At 41.9% G+C, this 17,071-nt stretch overlaps 1 protein-coding gene and 1 long non-coding RNA gene across 2 annotated transcripts; both read right to left on the bottom strand.

The window, feature by feature from the left end:
• Positions 1 to 711: 711 nt before the first annotated feature.
• LOC106586709 (uncharacterized) lies at positions 712 to 11,067 on the bottom strand. The gene is made up of 3 exons (XR_001324239.2): positions 10,864 to 11,067; positions 10,611 to 10,700; positions 712 to 1,853 (listed from the first exon to the last, which is right to left on the bottom strand). It is a non-coding gene; the product is annotated as an uncharacterized lncRNA (long non-coding RNA).
• A 330-nt stretch (positions 11,068 to 11,397) lies between these two features.
• On the bottom strand, positions 11,398 to 16,270 carry LOC106586710 (renin receptor). The gene is made up of 9 exons (XM_014174266.2): positions 16,078 to 16,270; positions 14,757 to 14,887; positions 14,082 to 14,210; positions 13,867 to 13,962; positions 13,470 to 13,607; positions 13,314 to 13,367; positions 13,070 to 13,219; positions 12,758 to 12,877; positions 11,398 to 12,404 (listed from the first exon to the last, which is right to left on the bottom strand). The coding sequence occupies exons 1-9, from the start codon at positions 16,151 to 16,153 to the stop codon at positions 12,210 to 12,212; spliced, it is 1,089 nt and encodes a 362-aa protein (XP_014029741.1). The 5' UTR covers positions 16,154 to 16,270; the 3' UTR covers positions 11,398 to 12,209.
• Between the last annotated feature and the right edge of the window lie 801 nt (positions 16,271 to 17,071).

Raw genomic sequence — 17,071 nt, 5'->3', positions numbered from 1 at the left:
CAGTTTGCTCGTTATGGTGCACACCATCATCACGAGCACCTACGCATCGTCAGACTCAACACGACTCCATCACCTTCCTGATTATCTTCCCTATATATGTCACTCCCTTTGGTTCCTTCCCCAGGCGTTATTGTTTCTGTTCCAGTGTTAAGTCTGTGTGCTGTTCCTGTTTTATGTTGCATTTATTAAAACACTCACTCCCTGAACTTGCTTCCCATCTCTCAGTGCACATTGTTACAGATACCTTCCTAATATTGAGTTGAAAAACCCAGCAGCATTGCAGTTCTTGACACAAACTGGCGTGCCTGGCCCCTACTACCATATCCTGTTCAAAGGCACTTCAATCTTTTGTCTTGCCCATTCACCCTCTGAATGGCACACATACACAATCCATGTCTCAAGGCTTAAAATCCTTCTTTAACTGGTCTCCATCTACACTGATTGAAGTGGATTTAACAAGTGACGTCAATAAGGGATCATAGCTTCACCTAGTCAGTCTGTCATGGAAAAAGCATACCAATTGTAACATTTGCTCTTACGTCTAGTCTGAGACCAAGCTGTAATTTCATGTTGCAGTTATGTAAGAAATGTTTGATTCATAGCACTTCTTGATCATTTTTAATGTTCATTAGTGAGTATAATACCTAATAGCTCATAATGGATATTCTGGGAAGATATGCCTACAACACAATAAAAGACAAGTCGACCAGATAGTTTTTAAAAGTTTTTATTGGGGAAGCTGCAGCAGGGGCATCAGAACAGCTCAGTCCCTGGTTGGAGGGGTTGGTGAGCAGGCCGTCACACGCTGCAGCCACAAGGGTCATCTGGTGTCAGAGGTTAAACAGAGCTCACTGGACCCAATATTGACCTGAGATCAGTGTATATGAAAATGTCATAACTTCACACAATCCTCACACTGACTTAGTGACTGATGTGAGTGAAAGTTGGAATTACAGCAGGTATCTCAGCTTAATATTTGGTCCACTGAGTATGGGCACACTGGACAGAGACTGGAACAGCAAGGGCATGACAACATATATGTTTTTCAGTTGGAGGGCTGTTAAGGAATATCTTCTATAGATCAGTAAATAATCAACTTTTTATTGAGGTATTGTATTAGGATACTTGGGTTCAGAAACCTCACTCCTACACAACGTAAATTAAATGGAATGACTTGTCATAACTTGGTTTCAAAACTAGTCATCATCATGGCCATAGTGACATTTTCTACGGGAACGCTTTGACTAAGGTCAGTAAAGTTCAGTAAGAGCGTGTTGGGCTATACAAAAAAAGTCATCAAAGTTGATTGGTCGCGTACTGATTTGCAAGTGCAGCGAAATGCTTATGTTTCTAGCTCCAACAATGCAGTTATATCTAGTAATACAATACATACATAATCCAACATTTGGAAAAAGAACAGGAAATGAAGACGTATCAGAATAATGTATGTGAATGTTGTTTATAGACAGTCCAGATCAGGGAAGTAGAATTAGCTGATTAATGTCCAAAAGTTTTTTTCTCGGGTGTAAAGTAACAATACTAGAAATGTTCTGAGCAAATAAGGTAAGAAATAACAAACAAATCTAAATACTGCAAAGTTGGCTAGGAGCGAGAAACAGGGCGTCTGCTGACATACAGGTCTGTGAATGCATCCTTTTTCAAGACATGCTTAATAATAATTTATTGGTCCCAGCCAGTTATCCAGTGTGACCTTTAACCTCAGGATCCGCACTTCTGCACGGCTGTCTCGGTCGTCGGCGCCTGGCCGCCGATAGCGATACCATCATCAGGTTCAGGGGTCATTATGGCCGCCGGTGGATCAGAACCTGACGTCAACTGCTCCTTCTTAAAGCCTGAGGGGACAGGAAATACAGAGAAGTAGTACACACACATTCTATGTAAAGGTTATGCAAAGGCCAGACAAGGTTTAGCAGACCAGCACCAAGATTTTAGTTATCAAAAGATGCAATTAATTAGCCTGCCTAATCGTAGTGACTGATAATGCTTTTTAAATCCTAGCCGTACATAGCTGGTTATCAAACAAACAACAGCTCAAGAAGTATCCAATTGTCAAAACAGTTGCCGTCACGATTGACACAGGGTAAATGCTACAGCAGTCTTTTAAAGACATATGGAGTGACCTTAGAGTGTTATTATAGAAGTTGCTACACAGATCTAACAAATGTTGTCCAACCAGGGATTAGAGATGAACCTTCTCAGCCTCTGCTTAAAATGTGGAGATGCAATAAACTAATTGAAATTAGAAGACTTAGCCTGCAAGCCATGGGATAACTCAGTCTCTGATAAGGGAACCTATCACCAGTGACAGCCTGCCCACTGGGCAAAAACTGGTTGAATCAACATTGTTCCACTTCATAAAAAAATGTATAATAATGTGATGATGTTGAATCAACGTGAAAAACTGATTGGATTTGCAAAAATGGAATTTAGTCTTTTTCACCCAACTTTTAACATAAATCCAATGCCATGGTGAAATGTTTTGTTGATTTCACATTGGTTGACAACAGAAACAGAGGTTGAACCGTCTGTGCTACATATCAGTGTAATGTATCAATGGCCGATATTGCCCTATTAAATGTATACATGCAGTAAAGAGGTTAATGAAACGCAGGGCTCTATTCAATGTGGATTGATGAACTACAGATTGCGTGACAGAGATGTAAAGGTCATTTCTGATTGAGCTGACATATGCAGCGAATTGAAAAGAGCCTGCAAACGGTGGGGGAAACACAAGGACGTGGTTATTGGCGGCCATTCAAAAACAACATTGGTTCTAACAAAGTGGTATTTATAAAATCCGTCATGATTTATGTGTTCGAACAGGCCCACAATGTGGTTATTAAAATCAAATATGGATATATTTTGTTGTTTATGCTGCATAATGTTGGGGTTTAACTTGAAATATACTTTTTCCTGTCACTATATAATAACTTATTGATTAAGTTACATGTATGATAAGGCAGGCCAGCTGAAGGGCAACAGTCTCTGATAAGGCAGGCCAGCTGAAGGGCAACAGTCTCTGATAAGGCAGGCCAGCTGAAGGGCAACAGTCTCTGATAAGGCAGGCCAGCTGAAGGGCAACAGTCTCTGATAAGGCAGGCCAGCTGAAGGGCAACAGTCTCTGATAAGGCAGGCCAGCTGAAGGGCAACAGTCTCTGATAAGGCAGGCCAGCTGAAGGGCAACAGTCTCTGATAAGGCAGGCCAGCTGAAGGGCAACAGTCTCTGATAAGGCAGGCCAGCTGAAGGGCAACAGTCTCTGATAAGGCAGGCCAGCTGAAGGGCAACAGTCTCTGATAAGGCAGGCCAGCTGAAGGGCAACAGTCTCTGATAAGGCAGGCCAGCTGAAGGGCAACAGTCTCTGATAAGGCAGGCCAGCTGAAGGGCAACAGTCTCTGATAAGGCAGGCCAGCTGAAGGGAAACAGTCTCTGATAAGGCAGGCCAGCTGAAGGGCAACAGTCTCTGATAAGGCAGGCCAGCTGAAGGGAAACAGTCTCTGATAAGGCAGGCCAGCTGAAGGGCAACAGTCTCTGATAAGGCAGGCCAGCTGAAGGGCAACAGTCTCTGATAAGGCAGGCCAGCTGAAGGGCAACAGTCTCTGATAAGGCAGGCCAGCTGAAGGGAAACAGTCTCTGATAAGGCAGGCCAGCTGAAGGGAAACAGTCTCTGATAAGGCAGGCCAGCTGAAGGGAAACAGTCTCTGATAAGGCAGGCCAGCTGAAGGGAAACAGTCTCTGATAAGGCAGGCCAGCTGAAGGGAAACAGTCTCTGATAAGGCAGGCCAGCTGAAGGGCAACAGTCTCTGATAAGGCAGGACGGCTGAAGGGAAACAGTCTCTGATAAGGCAGGCCAGCTGAAGGGCAACAGTCTCTGATAAGGCAGGACAGCTGAAGGGAAACAGTCTCTGATAAGGCAGGCCAGCTGAAGGGAAACAGTCTCTGATAAGGCAGGCCAGCTGCAGAACTAGGGGGGGAGCGAGGATGTATTGGCTGTCTAGATATGTAAGTAGTTGACCGCGCCTAGTAGGAGGTTATAAACACATGTGCTTGTGTAATCATAACTAGGGCTGTTACGTTAACCGTATTTCCGCCACACCGGTGATCACGAGTCATGACGACAGTCAAATTCCACGTGACCATTTAGTCATGGTAATTAGGCTTCTCCAAGCTCTGATGCTGCTGATGATCATTAGCAGTCTACCAAACTTGTGAACTGCCTGGTACTCAGCACTCTACTCGCTCTAATCACTCTGACATCAATCCAAATCTAATAAAAAATCTAATCAAACACTTCATGAGAGTCCATGAGCTCATGTTGTGCAATATTTCTATAGGCAATGTAATTCCGCAAGAAAACAGTGATGACCTCTATTAAAAAGAGGAGGATCTCCTCAGCTTTCTATAGGCTAGGCCAACTATATTTATTTCTCAACTTTCCTAATATTAAGCACATTGCATCTCTTTACAACAGGAGTATAGCCTACTTGGTTGGCATGAAATGAACAACGGGAAAAGCGTCCTCCATTCGCTATTTAAGTGCATAGGTGACATGTATTTTTTTTCCCCTGCTTCGATACAGGTGCATGATAATGGTCCATTCTAAATCAAATTTTACACATATTATTTTGTATATGTAAAGACAAGATTAAACCAAGAATAGTCTGATGGGTGACAATATTAGCCTATAACTTGTGAATTATATATTATAACTTGTGAATGATGCCCAGCTTAAGGCAAGAAACAGTGCATGCCTTGTTTTTGCGACTTTTTGTAATCATAGTCACACACTTCATGTAGTCCAGCCCATAAACCTTATGAAAACATATAGGCCTATCACAACTAAAGTGGCCAAATAACTTTAAATGAAGCACATTAATCCACTTTACAACGGATGTAGAGCCTAACTGGCAAAAAATATCCAGCACGTGAGTTTCAAGTTTGGGGAACACAATTTTCAAATGCACCTTTATAATAAAAGGATTACCTGTATAATCACATTTGCGGTCTCATTTGAGAATGGTGTTTTCTTGCTAATGGAACGTTCCTGCTTATACCCTACTGCCGTGTGCGCATTGCTGCACTTCTAATGTGAAGAAATATCCTAATAGTTTATCAACGTTTTAAGCTAAATATTTGGATCTGTTGCGTCAGGCTCATTGCTTAAAACAGGTTTTTTGATGCTAGTGGTTTTTTGATGCTAGTAGCAGTTGCGTCCACGATGTGTCTGTCTTGTAGCCTGTGAGAAAGACCAGATCATGTGACAAAAAGTCATGTGAGTGAGAGGTGCTTCAGCACGCAGCCGGGAATGATAATTATTATATTCAGCCCAAGGGTCCAACCTCCCTTGGGAATTGATGTTTTTAGGGGGCATTACGGCCACACAAAGAGGATGTAGCCGGGAAATTGCTTGTCAAATTGTGAATGAGAGACTGATGAAGTGTGTGAAGCCTACACAAAAAACACAAATAACGCATTACATCTTTCATTGTAAATACAATAAATGTGTAAATACAATTTAAAAAGAATATATATTTAACTTGCTCCAAAATAAAGTCAGAGTGACACTCAAATGTTTTTAAATAATAGTTTCCCCTTCTTTATAACAGAAAAGGCATATGTCCTCTAAATCCATGAATTTAGACAAGTTAATGCAAGGGTATACTTTGTGCAAGATTTTAAAGTGAATTTATTTTACTTAATTTGATATACAAAATATGTGAGGGAGCAATCAAGCTAGCTTCCATTCAATTTCAGTAACGTATGCATTCCAGAAGAATTTCCCTCAAGGAGAGATCTTGTTCTTCGAGTTAAAAAGTTATCTTAAGAATGTATTATTACATTTGTTGTCCAGCAGGGGGAAACCTAAAAGAAGTTGTGCATCTATCTTGACATGTTCTCCAAAAACACAAATTACATTTAATTAATTGAGTAAGTCCTGAAGGTATTGCTTTGCATATAGAATAAAATTCTTTATAATGTATTGGGAAGTTATATTTTTCTAAGAACTTTCTATAAGAGAGTATATTTCCTTCTTTATCAAATAAATCAATTAATTCATATTTCTATGGCATTGTTTGGTAATGCCAGTATACTTAACTATGGTATTGTTAGGTGGTACCATTGTTCTAATCTGTGCCATAGAGATAGTTAACTCTGTGGCATTGTTTGGTAATTCCAGTGTTCTTAAAGCTGCAATATGCAACTTTTGGGTGACCAAATTCACATATAAATGTGAGTTACAGATCTGTCATTCACACAGTAGTAATTCAATATTAAACTGATTATGGCAGCAGGCAGATTATGCAATATGTATGTAAACACCTTACTCTATCTTAAAATCGTAGAAGACATACAGAAGAAGTCGGAAGTTTAAATAAACGAGATTTAATGACTCCAACCTAAGTGTTTCAACCACTCAACAAATTTCTTGTTAACAAACTATAGTTTTGGCAAGTCGATTACGATATCTACTTTGCGCATGACAAGTAATTTTTCCAACAATTGTTTACAGACAGATTATTTCACAGTATCACAATTCCAGTGGGTCAGAAGTTTACATACACTAAGTTGACTGTGCCTTTAAAAAGCTTGGAAAATTCAAGAAAATTATGTCATGGCTTTAGAAGCTTCTGATACGCTAATTGACATCATTTGAGTCAATTGGAGGTGTACCTGTGGATGTATTTCAAGGCCTACCTTCAAACTCAGTGCCTCTTTGCTTGACATCATGGGAAAATCAAAAGAAATCAGCCAAGACCTCAGAAAAAAATGTGTAGACCTCCACAAGTCATGTTCACCCTTGGGAGCAATTTCCAAACGCCTGAAGGTACCACGTTACTCTGTACAAACATTAGTACGCATGTATAAACACCATGGGACGATGCAGCCGTTATACCGCTCAGGAAGGAGACGCGTTCTGTCACCTAGAGATGATCGTACTTTGGTGCAAAAAGTGCAAATCAATCCCAGAACAGCAGCAAAGGACCTTGTGAAGATGCTGGAGGAATCCACAGTAAAACAAGTCCTACATAACCTGAAATGCCACTCAGCAAGGAAGAAGCCACTGCTCCAAAACCGTCATAAAAAAGCCAGACTACGGTTTGCAACTGCACATGGGGACAAAGATCGTACTTTTTGGAGAAATGTCCTCTGGTCTGATGAAACAATAATAGAACTGTTTGGTCATAATGACCATCGTTATGTTTGGAGGAAAAAGGGGGATGCTTGCAAGCCGAAGAACACCATCCCAACCGTGAAGCACAGGGGTGGCAGCATCATGTTGTGGGGGTGCTTTGCTGCAGGAGAGACTGGTGCACTTCACAAAATAGATGGCATCATGAGGAATGAAAATGATATGGATATATTGAAGCAACATCTGAAGACATAAGTTAAAGCTTGGTCGCAAATGGGTCTTCCAAACGGACAATGACCCCAAGCATACTTCCAAAGATGTGGCAAAATGGCTTAAGGACAACAAAGTCAAGGTATTGGAGTGGCCATCACAAAGCCCTGACCTCAATCCTATAGAACATTTGTGGGCTGAACTGAAAAAGTGTGTGCGAGCAAGGAGGCCTACAAACCTGACTCAGTTACACCAGCTCTGTTAGGAGGAATGGGCCAAAATTCTCCCAACTTATTGTGGGAAGCTTGTGGAAGGTTACGCAAAACGTTTGACCCAAGTTAAACAATTTAAAGGCAATGCTGCCAAATACACTCAATTAGTATGTAAACTTCTGACCCACTGGGAATGTGATGAAAGAAATAAAAGCTGAATTAAATCATTCTCTACTATTATTCGGACATTTCACATTCTTAAAACAAAGTGGTGATCCTAACTGACTTAAGACAGGGAATTTTTACTAGGATTAAATGTCAGGTATTGTGAAAAACTGAGTTTAAATGCATTTGGCTAAGGTGTATGTAAACTTCTGACTTCAACTGTACGCCTGGTTTTCTGAACAATCTTTTGAATTATTAGGACATGTAAACATCTTAAATCAGCGCTCTGAACTCAGAATCAAATATGCTTCCCAAAAATAACATGGTCACTGTGGTAGAATGTTTATTTTGATTGGCAATTTTCTGCATTCATCAGGGTGCCACCAAACTTTAGATGTGTCCATGTAAACAGGTTTATTTTGGGGAAATCATTATTTTTGCAAAGCATGTAAACTTTAATCGAACTATGATATTAATCTGACTATCCACAATAACCAGATTGTGTGCATGTAACCGTACTCATTGAAAGCAAGTATAAGGGGTAGATCTTTATTAAAATGTGTCACTCAGTCTGACACCGAGTTTATAATAAACACGTTTTCTAATTCAGAGTGATATGACATATGAAGTAATATGACATATATGAAGTAATATGACATATAATGCCGCCTAAAAAAAATCCATGCGTTATCCTGTTTGGGATAGGGGGCAGTATTTTCACATTCGGATGAAAAGCAGAGTAAACTGCCTGCTACTCAGGCCCAGAAGCTAATATATGCATATTATCAGTAGATTTGGAAACACTCTGAAGTTTCTAAAACTGTTTGAATGATGTCTGTGAGTAAAACAGAACTCATATTGCAGGCGAAAACCTGAGAAAGATCCAACCAGGAAGTGGGAAATCTGAGGTTTGTAGTTTTTCAAGTGATTGCCTATCCAATATACAGTGTCTGTGGGGTCAGATTGCACTTCCTAAGGCTTCCACTAGATGTCAACAGTCTTTAGAAAGTTGTTTCAGGCTTCTAGTGTGAAGGGGGAGAGAATAAGAGCTGTTTGAACCAGGTGTCTGGCAGAATGCCATGAGCTAAGTCACGCGTGGCCATGAGAGCGAGCTGCGTTCCTTTCCATTTCTAAAGACAAATGAATTGTCCGGTTGGAATATTATTGAAGATTTATGATAAAAACATCCTAAAGATTGATTCTATACATCGTTTGACATGTTTCTACGAACTGTAATAGAACTTTTTACTTTTTGCCTGGACTTTCGTCTGGACCTGCCCGCGCCTTGTGAATTTCGATTGGTGAACTAAACGCGCTAACAAAAAGGAGGTATTTGGACATAAAGATGAACTTTAGCGAACATTTATTGTGGAACTGGGATGCCTGGGAGTGCATTCTGATGAAGATCATCAAAGGTAAGTGAATATTTATAACGCTATTTCTGACTTTTACTGACTCCACAACATGGCGGGTATCTGTATGGCTTGTTTTGGTGGCTGAGCGCTGTACTCAGATTATTGCATGGTGTGCTTTTTCCGTAAAGCTTTTTTGAAATCTGACACAGCGGTTGCATTAAGGAGAAGTATCTTTAATTCTATGCATAACACTTGTATCTTTTATCAAAGATTATGATGAGTATTTCTGTAAATTGATGTTGCTCTCTGCAAATTCGCCAGATGTTTGAGGCACAACATTACTGAACATAACGCACCAATGTAAACTGAGATTTTTGGATATAAATATGAACTTTATCGAACAAAACATACATGTATTGTGTAACATGAAGTCCTATGAGTGCCATCTGATTAAGATCATCAAAGGTTAGTGATTAATTTTCTCTCTATTTCTGCTTTTTGTGACTCCTCTCTTTGGCTGGAAAATGTCTGTATGTTTTTCTGTGACTAGGCGCTGACCTAACATAATCATATGGTGTGCTTTCGCTGTAAAGCCTTTTTGAAATCGGACACGATGGCTAGATTAACAAGAAGTTAAGCTTTAATTTGGTGTATTGCACTTGTGAATATATGAAAGTTAAATATTTTTAAAAAATGAAATGAATTTCACGCTCTGCCATTTCAGATATTGAGGAACTCCTAGCCATAACAGGTTATTTGTATACTTCCTGTTCTTAAGTTGTGTTTTTGCATCTTCCTTTCGGTTTTGTACACCAGCTGAAAAGACATTTCTGGTTATGGAAAATATATTTCAGTGGTTTAGAATGGTATAATGATTCTCTAAACTATAATTTTTGTTTTATCACAAACTGAAAGGCGAACAATTAGAATTTTAGCAAACAGGAAAAGGTGGAGCGGTTTTTCGACGGCGCATATTTGGGTGCGTTCGTAAATTCACTCTAGCCATCTACTCCAATTGTAGAGCACTCTCGTCTGTGTGCCAGAGAGCAAATTAACTGATGAATTTACGAACACGCAACACCCATTGAATATGACCGGTGTCAAACGTCGGCAAAAAAAAGTTATTCAATTGTTGCCAACAACACAGCTACTCACTAACGCACCAGATAACACAACAGCCTAACCAGCTCTGTCATGGTGAGTAAAATGGTCAGTGAGGTGTTCTGTCATTTGTGTCTGGAAGTAGCTGACAAGCTAGCCAACTTTAGCCAGTTAACGTGGGTGCTTGACTGCCGTTGCCTGGTCAGAATGCTCGGATGAACCCTTCTCGACCAGAGCGTTCAGTGAGTGCTCTGAATTTACGAACAACCCAAAGTGCAGTCTGACACACTGGAGGCAATTTACGAACGCACCCTTTTCTACGGCATTGTTAGGTAACGCAAGTGTTCTTACATAGAATTGTAAATAAGTTGGTAACAATCAGCATTTTTGCATATCTATGGAATTACTGTTCTTACCAATAACACCACATGGTGTGAAGATGGGCTTCTCCTCTTGCTCTCCCTCAGCAATGTGGGCCCGAATCTTCCTCACCGTCCAGATGCTGGCTGAAATATGGAGAGAATAAGACCGATAATATCCCTGCAGGTTATTAGCAAAACATTATTGAAATGACACCTCACAAGATATCATTGTCATAGATGTGTAGGCTATGTAACATGACTTCATATGTTACTTAGTAACAACTAGAATGAAGAGATCGGCGCGCACCTTTGATCAGCAGTCAGACCATGGCGCGAGAGTCTTCTTCTTTCTCCTCAGAAAAGGGATGTTTTTGTCGCCAGATAGAGGGATGTCTTGCTGCTTGAACGATGTCTTTTAGTAGTACAGTCGATCTGCTGTTACCAAACCAGTTACACAGAAGCACACCCAGTTACGTATTGCGGATAACCTTAGAGGTGGAGTTTCAGGAACTCGTCTCTCTATTGGAGCAGATAGCTACACGGCTTCACTGATTGGCTACTTCTATATAGCGCACTAGTTACGTCTGACCTAGTCTCGTGATCTGCTTATGTATTGGATAAGTGAATTGAGGAGTATTTTTGGTGATGGTAAACATGTCATATTACTCTGAATTAGAAAACGTGTTTATTATCAACTCGGTATCAGACTGAGTGACACATTTACTAAGACTAACTGGGACAATTTATCCAAGGTCATTTGTGCCAATGTACAAATGGTTTCTGTAGACTATAGTGGTTTAATAAACATGTTAATTCAATTTGCTGATTGAAGTACACAAACTTAAGATTTTAAATCATTTATTGCCCATATTTTACATAATATTTTCCTGTTTCATGTCATCACACAACTGCAAAATTCATGCAACAGACCTTCTCACCATACCAATACAGCAGTTTAGTCAAGATATTTTCTAACTTCAATATATACACATTTCACTTTAACTTAAGTTTCATATCTCAAAAAATACAATAATTTACATCACACACACACCATATAATTCTGTCTTTTAGGGCTTTACAATAAAAATAAAACAGGACATTTGCAATCACCATGGAAGTAGGACAACTACTGTGGACTCATAAGAAATGTGAAGTGTGGGATAGAAGGTACAGGACTAGGCTTCAGACACAGCTCTACAGTGTTACAATTCAGCATTAAACTGTAGTCAACCTTCGCAGTACTTTCTCAAAAGGAGCTAACCAGTGACATTACAGTGAACTGCAACTCACATCACATACATGTCATACATATTGGATTAAACTATTACCTTCACCTGAACAACTGCTATTCTGATGTCTACTCCTCAGTCCACAATCAACCCCTATCACCTTGTGTATATCTGAGTTTGGATATGTATACGCTATTTGGTTTATAATTAGTTCGACCATGGCTTATATACCAAGCTGGGTGGAATTATTTTCACCATATTGCTTATACCTATCCAACCATCTCAGATCTAAACAAGTACCTAGAGAGTAGGGGCTAAGACTCCATTCAGCTCCACATCTTTATTTTCCACACAAAACAATAAAAACAATAAACTTCCACTAGGAGAGGGCTAATTGGAGGGCTGGAGTGTTGCTGGGCGGACCTCAGTCCAACCTGATCTTCTGATTAGTCATCCTGTAGATGATGCTGTCATATCCTGGGTCCATGTTCCACAGATTGTATGAGATGACAATGACAGCCAGGGCAAGGATGATCATCAGCCACAGCACGATGTTGAAGATCACTGCATAATTAAAGTTATACTTATAGGCCAGGTTATAGGGACTGCCAGGGTTACTCTGTGGGATGAGGAGGGAAAGGAGGAAAGAGAGGATTTCAGTAGTTGCAAATCTCATCTATGAAGTATAAAATTCCAGGCATCTAAATATGCTCATGGTTTGATACATAAATATATACACAATAGAGGAGGCTGTTGGGAGGAGCTATAGGAGGACAAGTTCATTGTAATGGCTGGAATGGAATAAATGGAACAATATCAAAAATATAGAAAACACATTTGACTCCATTCCAGCCATTACAATGAGACATCCTCCTATAGCTCCTCCCACCAGCCTCCACTGATACATAGATATGTACATAAAACATAAAAACAGAAGATCTGGGCAGATGAAGCTAATATAAACAAACATACAATCTGTTTGGACTCCAGGATGGAGCGGGACTTCCTGGTCAATGGTGCCTCAAAGCTCTTCACCGTGACAACCTCGACCACCGCACTGTCACCATAGAGACCAAACACGTCCTCACCAAACTACAGCACAGGAGAGAGAGAGCGAGAGATGACAAACAGGTGTTCACGTATATCCATTAAAAACCCAGAAACACTACTCGTGCCACTGCCACTAACCATTTTATTTGATATATAGATGCCCCAGGAAGACCCCCCCCCCGCAAACTCTGCCACCGCTGCTGAAATAAATCCTAGGGGAAACACTGTGCTTACCTTCTGTAGGACGTTGGCCAGGATGGCAGTGGCGTCTCGATACTGAGGGGAGTCCTGTCCGTAGCGACGGCCCAGCTCCTCCAGGCCAGACAGCTCCAGGGAGTACAGGTCAGGGGAGTGATCCTGGGCCAGGTGCCGGTGTCTCTGCAGCTACATGAGGGTGAGGGGGTTAGCCACAACAGACGACCAGCGTTGAAATGATCTAATTCCCCATGTGCCCAACAAACAACATATTCAGTCTTACCAGGGCAGTGATGTCATGTAGAACCTGGACCTCAGACAGGAAGAGCAGATCAGCCTATAAGAAGAGAGGAAGAAGGTCAGAGTTCAGAGATCAACCAACCCTTATTCACTTTAACTGAGGGACGCAGATAGAACCAGCACTAGTTATGCATGTTACCTCAGCGTTGCGGTTGAGGGAGTTAAGTGGCAGGGAGGCCAGCACGGAGCCATCCTGGGAGAGACGAGAACGGATCTGCTGCAGGGTCACAGGCAGGTCCTCAAACACCGCGTTGGCCTTCCCCAGCATGTACAGCCTCTGTAGACACACACACACACACACACACACACATATATAATAATGGCGCCGGAGGGGATGGCTGACGTTTCACGGGCTCCTAAGCAACTGCATTGTTGGTTAAGGGCTTGTAAGTCAGCATTTCACAGTAAGGTCTACTACACCTGTTGTATCGGCGCACGTGACAAATACATTTTTATTTGATAACATTACTATCCCCCCGCACATACAAACCCTCGGTATAAAGAAACCTTTACACGTGTGCTGGTCCATACAGTACCTCCTCACTAGGGGCCAGCTGGAGGACCACAGGAGTGTCCTCAGCAAAGAGAGAATGAACCGTCTCAGCCACACTGTCCAGGGTGAAGGGTACCGGCTGGAGGAGAGAGGAAACAAGGGAGGAGTTATTAATAACAGAGCCTTGGTGAAGAATCTCATTCAAATTAAAACGCTGCTGCTGCTCAACCATCACCCCTGATGGGGAGCCTCACTCACGTTCTCCAAGGGGTAGGAGGCCACATTCTGGGGCAGGACCAGGCTGTCCACCCCCCTCACCACCACCAGCACATTGGCCCTGGGACGCTGGAACAACTGACCTGCCCGGAGGCCTGGCCAGGAGAGATCCTACAAACACAGATGTTAGAGTATCATGGAAAATACCAGAGGCTTGCGCACCTGTTCAAACATAGGATATGCGCCTGTGTGGGTCTTCACGGGTCCGAGTGGACCCGATATACCTGAGACCTAATCCCAAAATTCAAACTTGTCCCTCCGGTCCGGGTCAGGTACTGTTTGATTGTCATCGGTTCTATGTAACTGCAGCTGATAGACCAGAGTGGACCTGACCACAGCTCTGCATAGCCTATAGCATATTTATTTTATGTGAATAAGGGTAATTTATTGACTTATAGAAGGCCTGGTCAATATAATATAAAGACCTATTTGTTAAGCAGAAGAGCAACTTGGCTGATAAACATAATGTTGGGGTCCAATCGGGTGTGGTCGATACTGGTCTAGGTCAAGTTGTCCTTCGGTCTGATTGTTCTAGGGTCTGTTTGAGTCTCCATTGTATTTTTTTCAATGATCGGGTCCATTCGGGTCAGGTCTGATTGTCCTCGGGTCCTGGTCCAAATTGTTGGACCCGTGAAGACCTCTAAAGTGTATGTGTACCTCCTGGACAGAGAAACCCATAGTCAGAGCCACCATATCTGGAATCTTCTCCCCTGAGATTGGCCAGTCTCCCTTTTGGAAGGACACATACCCAGGGGCCTGCAATATGGTGAGGCTGTCCCCCTGAACGCCTGAGGGAAAACAGAAGGAATTGGTTTGGTTCAAATAATATTGTCTATAAACAACTTCTACTTATCAAAGCTAACTACTGTTTGGAGTTCAATACGGTGTAGGTGGAGGGGACACCAGGGCCACATACCTAGGTCTACATCATAGTGTAAAGACCCTGGATTTATAAACGCGAATATCGAATCTGCCGCGCAGCATACTTTTGCGGCACAGTCGATAGCGCGCTGGACTTCGGGCTAGAAGGTCGAGGGTTCGAGACCTGCTCCATTACAATATGACTATGGAGCTTCATCTAGGTGGGTTCTGACAGTATGGTGTTGCCATTTGCTCCCACTTGACTGTTAATTACAAACTGTGAAAGACACCCATTTCATGAATGGGAATGCCAGGCTACAGTAGCTAGTTAATTAGCCGGAGTCTCGTGACTGGGAAAGAAGAAGGATTTTTGAGGAAGTTAAGCGAATATGGTGTGTATTCATTAGTCGGATGCCGATGCAAAACGTTTTGACAGTTGCAAACGTTTTGCAATGGTGACTTTAGGAACCAAACAGAACGAAACGTGGAGGGACCTACCTGAGTTTTTCCAATATAAACTCTCGTTATCGTTCAAAACGTCTTCCGTTTGGAGTAAACGATTTGCAATACACCAAACGTTTAGCAACGCAATCCGACTAATGAATGCTGTATGTCACATGATACAGCTGGCTAGCTGAGTCGCTCCCCTGTGAGTCTGGTTAGCAAGACAGCTTACAATGAACCATAGCCATATTGCTAGATATTGTTGTGCATAACAACAAAAGGGGTAAAACTGCGGGAAATGGCTCATCATGTTAGCTGATGTTTGTCGTTCCAGTTCGGTGGTGGTTGCTGTCAAGTTAGCTTACTAGCAAGCTAGGGAAATTAGCCCAACTGAAAAGCAGTATTTCAGCGTTCTAACATATTTATAAGGGAAAGACACGGCTTGCCACAAATTGCCAACAATATTTATATCAACACGATTGGAAGTGTTCTTTAAAGTCATTTCTTTAGCGTTTACGTTAGCTATCTAAAACTGTTAGTGCCTCTTAGCTAACGTTACCGTTTTCATTAATGCAAAGGACTCGTTAACGTTATAGTATCTGCATGAGATCATTTCCAGGAAAAGATCTAGATCAGTAGCTAAATAATCAGATAAAAGATTTCCATGTTTTACCTGCCGTAAAAGCCGAGCAGAAGATAAACGCTACGCTGAATAAAGTCTCCATCCGTCGGCGATTTTCCAGCAACATAATTCCCCTTGCTCTAACGTAGATCAGATGACTCGCTTGTCACGAATATCTTCTTCGTGTGGCTTTCCGGAAGAATAGACGCTGTGTTGTGTTTTGCTGCCTGTCGCAGGTCAGAGTGCGGATAGCACATTTTGGTCACAAACATCAAGAAAAAGGGGAATGGGAAAGTCTTAAATTGCACCACTATCTAACCATGCACCGATACACTACCCACTACTTTGGCCCAAAAAGGTCCTACACCATCTTCCTATAGCCCTTCAGCACTTAAATCTCTCACCCCCAAATATTTCCCTGCTGCTGCAACTACCACATATCTTCTGTGATTTTCGCTCCAACAGCACAATGCATTTGATCACCATGGCTATAAATGCAAGAAATCAGCGGCCTAAGGCGCTGCATCTCAGTGCTAGAGGCATCACTACAGACACCCTGGTTCAAATCCAGGCTGAATCACAACCGGCCGTGATTGGGAGTCCCATAGGGCGGGGCACAATTGTCCCAGTGTCGTCCGGGTTTGGCCGGTGTAGGCCATCATTGTAAATAAGAATTGGTTCTTAACTGACTTACCTAGTTAAATAAAGATTAAATAAATAAAATACAAAAATTCATCCTCTTTGGACCTCTCTTTTCAGGCCCACTCACTGGGGGACTCACAGTCGAATCACTCACCCTTGGGCTATCCTCTAGTCTCTTCATTGCCTCAGCATAGGAACATTTTTGCCCAACTCGAACTCTGGCAATCTCAACCTGTCGCTCTCTCACCTGTGCATGTTGACACACAGTGCTTTCTCTATTCCAACTGTACACTCCCTCTGACTATGCCCTCCTGCAACTTTCTCACATCTTGGGATCTCCCTTCTACACACTGCTGCAACATGTCCGAATCCTTGGCACCTAAAGCACTGTAGCGGGTTCGGA

The sequence above is a fragment of the Salmo salar genome, chromosome ssa25 (genome assembly GCF_905237065.1).
Source record: "Salmo salar chromosome ssa25, Ssal_v3.1, whole genome shotgun sequence".
NCBI lineage: Eukaryota > Metazoa > Chordata > Actinopteri > Salmoniformes > Salmonidae > Salmo > Salmo salar.
This window is presented reverse-complemented; position numbering and strand designations above follow the sequence as displayed.

Bases quoted from the DNA above. Each gene is read 5' to 3' on its own strand.
- LOC106586710 (XM_014174266.2), bottom strand. From the start codon at position 16,153: ATGTTGCTGGAAAATCGCCGACGGATGGAGACTTTATTCAGCGTAGCG. The intron at 14,888-16,077 runs GTAAAACATGGA...GTTTTCCCTCAG, and splicing joins CTGCTCGGCTTTTACGGCAG to GCGTTCAGGGGGACAGCCTC. The intron at 12,878-13,069 runs GTAAGCACAGTG...CCTGTGCTGTAG, and splicing joins TGGCCAACGTCCTACAGAAG to TTTGGTGAGGACGTGTTTGG.